At 47.9% G+C, this 6,777-nt stretch overlaps 1 protein-coding gene across 1 annotated transcript; it reads left to right on the forward strand.

The window, feature by feature from the left end:
• The first annotated feature begins 764 nt into the window (after positions 1-764).
• On the forward strand, positions 765-5,371 carry LOC130161655 (uncharacterized). The gene is given in 3 exon segments (XM_056365061.1): positions 765-1,040; positions 1,523-3,290; positions 3,293-5,371. Coding segments are annotated over 3 exon segments (3,921 nt in total). The 3' UTR covers positions 5,170-5,371.
• Positions 5,372-6,777: the final 1,406 nt, after the last annotated feature.

Below are 6,777 nucleotides of genomic sequence, written 5' to 3' on the forward strand. Positions count from 1 at the left end.
GGCCAAGCTACCACCATTAGGAAGAGGAGCATCTGACTGGATCACTACTTTAGAAAGCCAAACCATGGGAGAGACACTGTGTGTAGGAGACTTGAGAGCCCTCCTAGGGAAAATCGAAGGGAAAGAAGTGGCGAAGAAAATACTAAAAGAAGGGGGCGTGACAAGTGAAATACCTGATAACACTTCTCTGAATGCTGTCAGAAACCGAGTGTGGAACGCCATGAGAAGAGAATATCCTACAGAAAGAAATGTGGACAGCGTGGGAGAAGTTAAAATGAAAAAGGATGAAGACATGTTGGATTATCTAAAGAGAGCAGCGGAATTGTGGGCCAAACACACGGGGGCTAGACATGATTCCAGCGACTCAATGCAGGCTCTGTGGCGAATGCAGTGCATAAGAGGCCTCCCCGAAGAAGTCCAGAAAGCATTGAAAGAAGTGGTGGGACTTCAGAAGCTCCCATATAAATTGTGGGTTGAACATTTAGATCACCACCACCGCAGACATGAAGACAGACTGGGGCAAGAGGAGGAAAATACAAGAAAACTATCCCAACGACTGTTAAAACAGCAAGTGTCGAAAAGCGATGAAGAAGTCAACAAAGCTAAAGCTAAGACAAGACAAATGTTAGCCGGAGCGCCACCAATGGACGACAACTGGAAGCAGGAACTGCAAAAAATTGTTAAAGAAGCCTTGGACTCCCGGCAGATCTCCGCACCACCTCCAGCTCCCCAAACAACCCCACAGACCCCTCATTACTTCCAGCATGCACCGCAATGGGGAGGCCCAGGGAGAGGAAGAGGAAGAGGAGGAATATGGACAGATGTATGTTACACCTGTGGACAAAGAGGGCACTGGGCCTCTGCTTGTCCCTCACAAGGAGGACAACCACGACAACACCACAACCAATACCAACAAAGGGGAGGACGAGGAGGTCACTACAGAGAAAGAGGAGGACCTAAACTTCCGTTTCCAGCACAAATGCCTGCTCAGGCCTGGGAGCCAGAACAGGAGTATTGACGGGACCCAGAGACGAAATCAGGCCAGTTCTATACAAATCTGACAGAACCAATGGTGGCCTGCGAAATTAACGGCAAAACTCACTATCTGCTGGCTGACACAGGGGCAACTTACTCTTGTCTAAACTCTCCGTATCCACTCTCACATCGGAGCCTTGCCGTCATAGGAGTCTCAGGGAAACCACAAAACCAAACATTCACTGTACCATTGGCAGTGACACATGAAGAACAGGTATTAACACACCAATTTCTTTATGCCCCAGACTGCCCTGTCAACCTACTCGGCAGAGACCTACTGGGAAAATTGAGAATGACCATCTACTGTGGCCCTGATGGACTGCACCTCTCCACTACATCATCCCAATGCATCAATCAAGGACCCTATTCCAGAGTATTATACATGACACCTCCCCCTGAACCTAAAGAACCCTTTACCAGAGTATACTGGATGAAACTGCTCCCCACAGGTCCTGACACTCCCCACATCCAATATCTGTACATGCAGTGGAAACCATGGTTACAGACCTTACACCCCTACAAAGCCACACAGGATGAACTCCACTGCACCCTGAACTATCTGACACAACCAGATGAGTTATATGATGAAGCCTGGCAGGAAGAAATGGAGAGTCACACTCAGACACTCAAATTCACCTCCATTTTTGCAGGAAAAGAAGGTGTAGCTGCCTTTTGTGAGCTCACTAGAGACCAAGAGGGTTGGTATGCTCTACACGGAGACTCAAGCCCCCATGTCACACTGGCTGTCGGCAGTGACTATGAGGCTAGATCTCTTGGACCTATGGTAAAAAGAGCACTGACACTCTCATGGGAATCGACTGCTGCCCCACGAGTCTGGAAGGCCAAAGAAGAAGACATGTGGTGTATTGCCGCACCCATAACAGACAAAACAATCTCGGAGAATAAAGATTTGCCCCGCTTCCATGGCAGGGAAAAAACAGACCATCCTGATACTCCCCGGATCTTAGGAGAGGTTCCACCACAGATCTGGACTTCTTCATCTCAAGATGTTGGCTTGGTAAACACACCCCCTATCCACATCACCCTGAGGCCGGGACAGAGACCTGTCTGGAGACCTCAATATCGCCTGAAAAAAGAACAACAAGACGGGATAGCAGATACCATCACGGGGCTATTACAAGCAGGAGTGATCATCCCCTACAGGTCCACATGGAACACTCCTATACTTCCGGTGACAAAGGGAGAGGGTAAAGGATGGAGGATGGTACAAGATTTCAGACCTGTAAATGATGCAACTATCCCAGAAGCATTGCCAGTTCCAGACCCATATCTAGCCCTACAGAATATCGGGCCCCAGCATCAGTATTTCACCGTGGTGGATCTTGCTAATGCCTTCTTCTGTCTACCTTTGGCAGAAGACTCTCAGGAGTATTTTGGGTTCACCTATAAAGACCAGACCTACACATACACCAGGCTGCCACAGGGTTATCGTGACAGTCCCGGTCTGTTCAACCATGCTCTCAGAACTCACCTCAAACCCTTAACCCTGCCTGCAGATGTCACCCTTATCCAATATGTGGACGACATTCTGATTGCTGCTCCATCGGCTGAGGCATGTCTGACAGCTACCCATGCACTGTTGAAATTGTTGGCAGCGAACGGCTACAAAGTCAAAAAAGAAAAACTACAAGTGTGTAGACGACTGGTCATCTTCCTGGGACGGGAAATCTCACACTCCTCGCATACTCTCACTGCTTCCCAGAAATCTGCCATCCTCTCACATAACAAGCCGCGGACGGTACAACAGATGTTGGCTTTCCTGGGGCTAACGGGATACAGCAGAAACCATGTCCCTTGCTATGTTGACCTCACACAACCTCTGAGAGACATAGTAGCAGAGGCAGGAAATCGCAACCTAACTGCCGAACTGCTATGGACACAAGCCGCCGAAGAAGCCTTCACACTCACCAAACAGGCACTGGCCCAGGCGACTGCTCTGTCCTCCCCAGATTACACCAAAACTTTTAATCTGGATGTTTCTGAAAAAGCTGGGGTGGTAAATGCAGTGCTTTTTCAGAAAAAGGAGGGAGAGAGAAGAGTGCTGATGTACCACAGCTCAAAACTGGACAATATGGAAGTAGGACAAGCAGGATGCACCAGATACTTAGCAGCTCTAGCAAAAGCTATCACCAAAACAAGTCACCTGGTAATGTGCCACGAGCTGAAGATAAACACAGACCATGGAGTAGTAGCTTTCTTGGGATCAAGCGCATTCACTTTCTCAGCAGCAAGAAAACAAAAATCTCAGAGACCCTACTACAACCCCACATCACATACCACACAGAGGGGGTAAACATGGCAAAAGGACTAAATGCTGAGGATGGACAGCCTCACAACTGTGCTGAAAAAGCAGAAAAAGAAGTGAAACTCAGACCAGACCTGGAAACAGAGCCACTACAGAACCCAGACATGATCCTGTTCACAGACGGCTGTTGTTACAAAGGAGAAAATGGAAATGTTGCCTCATATGCGGTGGTTGAGCAGCAGCCATACACCAGAAAGTACACCACGAAAGAACAAGGAATCATCCCACAGCCGGCATCTGCGCAACTAGCAGAAATAATCGCACTAACAAAGGCCCTCAAACTGGCTGAAGGAAAAAAGGTAAACATCTACACAGACTCAGCCTATGGCTATGGAGCTGTGCATGTAGATGGACCACAATGGATAAGGAGGAATTTTCTGACCACCGCCAACACTCCAGTGAAACACAGGATGCAATTAGAAGAATTGGTGCACTCCATATCACTACCAGCAGAAGTGGCAGTGATGAAGTGTAAAGGACACCAGAAATTGGATAACGACATAGCCGAAGGAAATGATGCCGCAGACAAAGCTGCTAAAGAAGCCGGAGGCTACACACCCAGGCAAATGGTGATCACAGACTCCTCTCCATTACCTGTTCTAACGGAAGAAGATATCATCAAGATACAAGAACAAGCCGGAGCATATGAACAGAGTGAATGGGCAAGAAAAGGAGCTGTACAAAGGAATGGATTGTGGAGGTCACATGATGGACGACTGGTAGCTCCAGCAAAACTCTGCCACCTACTACTGAAGCAAGCCCATGGACCAGCCCACGAAAGTAAGCAAAGGACACAGAAGAACATTGAAGCATGTTGGTGGCACCCTCACATGACCGCCCTAGTGGACAATTACATCACAGACTGCACCACATGTAATGAACATAACCCCAAGCAAGCCTACAGGTGCCCCCTAGGGAAGTTCCCTGTGCCAGAAGCACCATTCCAGGACATCACCATAGATTTCACGGACATGGGAGCAGAAAACAGAACAAAAGGATACAGATACCTGCTGGTAATGGTGGACCGATTTACCAAGTGGGTAGAGGCCATTCCCTGCAAGAATGAGTCTGCACAGACTGTGGTAAAGTGGCTGAAGAATGAACTCATCCCTAGGTACGGGGTTCCCAAGAGCATTCGCTCAGACAATGGCTCACACTTTAGCAACAAAGAACTAGCTGAAGTAGAAAAAGCATTAGGCATAACACACAGGTTTGGAGCAGTGTACCACCCTGCATCACAAGGGTTAGTAGAAAGAGCTAACCAAACGCTAAAACGAAAAATAGCAAAAATATGCTACGGCACTAAGCTCACGTGGGTGGACGCACTCCCTCTAGCGCTTATGTCAATGAGGACCTCCCCAGGTTCAAAAACACATCTAACACCACATGAGTTGCTGACGGGCAGGCCAATGCCTGGACCACCCCGAGAGGGAGGTCATATGCCCTCTCTGGATGTGTGGCAGGTGAGCTGTGATGAGTACATGACTGCACTGACTAATCTCATTCAAGTTTTGTCTAAACAGGTACAGCTGGCCGGACCCGAAGCAACTCCAGCGGAGACTCCAGCAATAAAGGTAGGAGATTGGGTGCGTGTGAAAGTCCACAAAAGAAAGTGGCTGGATCCCAGGTGGACAGGACCCTATGAAGTTACTGAAGTAACTTCCCACGCGGTCCAGGTAAAAGGTAGAGCTGGAGCTAATTGGCACCACCTGACACATTGTGCACCTGGATCTCCACCCTCACGCACTTTGGCGGAGGTTAGAACTGATTTGGCTGAACTAGGTGAGGGTTCAAAGGAGATAGACTGAAAAAAAAAAAAGACAAGACCCTCATCAACACCATGGTTGAATTAAACAGACGACCATGGCACCCCTTTAGGCACCCAGGCTGGTGTGGGCTAAGGGGAACATTGTGTGTGTTTTTGTTCATATCATTAATCATAGTACTCCCCATTATATTGTGGGAGGTTAATAATAATCACACCACCAATACTACTGACAGCATTGCAGCTATAGCTCACCACCGACCGAAACGGTCTCTCACCTCCAGTTTAACACCACTTAACATACAGTTTACTGAAGGCCAAGATGCAACAGCTAAGTTTGACTTGTGTGCAGTGGTGAAATGCCAACCAGAAGAGGCTTCTCATCAATGGTCAGATAAATATCTCTGCGAGTACTATGGCAACACAGGATACAGCTATGATAGGTGGTGTGGGAAGTGGGATTATGTTATCACCAACACAGGAGGAGCTGACTGGGGGTACAGACCCCAGAAGGCCTCATCTGGAGCAGACCCTCTGAGAGTTAGGATGAGTCTTATCAAGGGTAGTCAACAGCCAAATTGTCAAAAAGGAGGGTGTAATCCTCTGTATCTAACTTTGAAAAGACCCCAACTGTCCGACACCGGGATTTATGTCTTGGGATCCCCCCAGACTGGCTCTGACCCCTTAGGAAATCTTATTATAACTGTCTCAAAGAAGCCTATGCCCAACCCAACCAATGTCTCTATAACAGCCAGTAGTGTAGCTCTTGAACCCACACCCCTCTCCCCTCTCCTTGGAGACCTTCTGGAGCCAGTAGTGAAGTATCTTACAAATTTTACCTATGAGAGCAAGCTAGCGCTGGAAACTGGTTATAATGACAAAAATGAATGGCTTGAATGGGTTCAGTACACAGCATTAACCACTGGAAAATCAAACTGCCTTGCATGTGCTAAAGCTAGACCTGTGTTAGGTACTGTCCCATTTAGATTATCTGACTCAAGCGATCCAGCCGGTCTCCAATGTGCAGTTAAACTTTTTAAGGCAGGCGTCCATCCCACCAATGACAAATGTAAGACTCTGGAGCTCCTCTTCCCAGCGGTTAAGAGCCCTGATACACCACCTTCTGTGGTAGTGTATGCAGGGAATTACACCTGTTTTGAGAGGTCAGGAAATGATGGTCTGAATGTAAGAGATTTTCCTTCTGGCTATTGTGAGACAAAAATAGACATCACAGCAGGTTCAGGGAACTACACAGCATTGGCCTTTGTCGAACAGAATACTGCCAGGGCTGACTTATGGTGGCTGTGTGGGGACCGCAGGCTGCGCTCTTATCTCCCTAAAAAGTGGAAAGGTACTTGCACCATTGCTCAGTTACTCATGCCATTTCATATGGTCCCCATTGAAAGCAGCCAGCTTGGAGGCACATTACCCCACCGCCATAGGAGGAGTATTCCAGGGGGCTCTTTTGATTCTCAAGTGTACATAGATGCCATAGGGGTCCCCAGGGGTGTGCCTGATGAATTTAAGGCCAGAAATCAAATCTCAGCTGGATTTGAATCACTTCTCTGGTGGGTGACTGTGAACAAGAATGTGGACTGGATTAATTATATCTACTACAATCAACAGAGATTTGTGAACTACACTAGAGATG

This window comes from Seriola aureovittata, chromosome 20 (assembly GCF_021018895.1).
Source record: "Seriola aureovittata isolate HTS-2021-v1 ecotype China chromosome 20, ASM2101889v1, whole genome shotgun sequence".
Lineage (NCBI taxonomy): Eukaryota > Metazoa > Chordata > Actinopteri > Carangiformes > Carangidae > Seriola > Seriola aureovittata.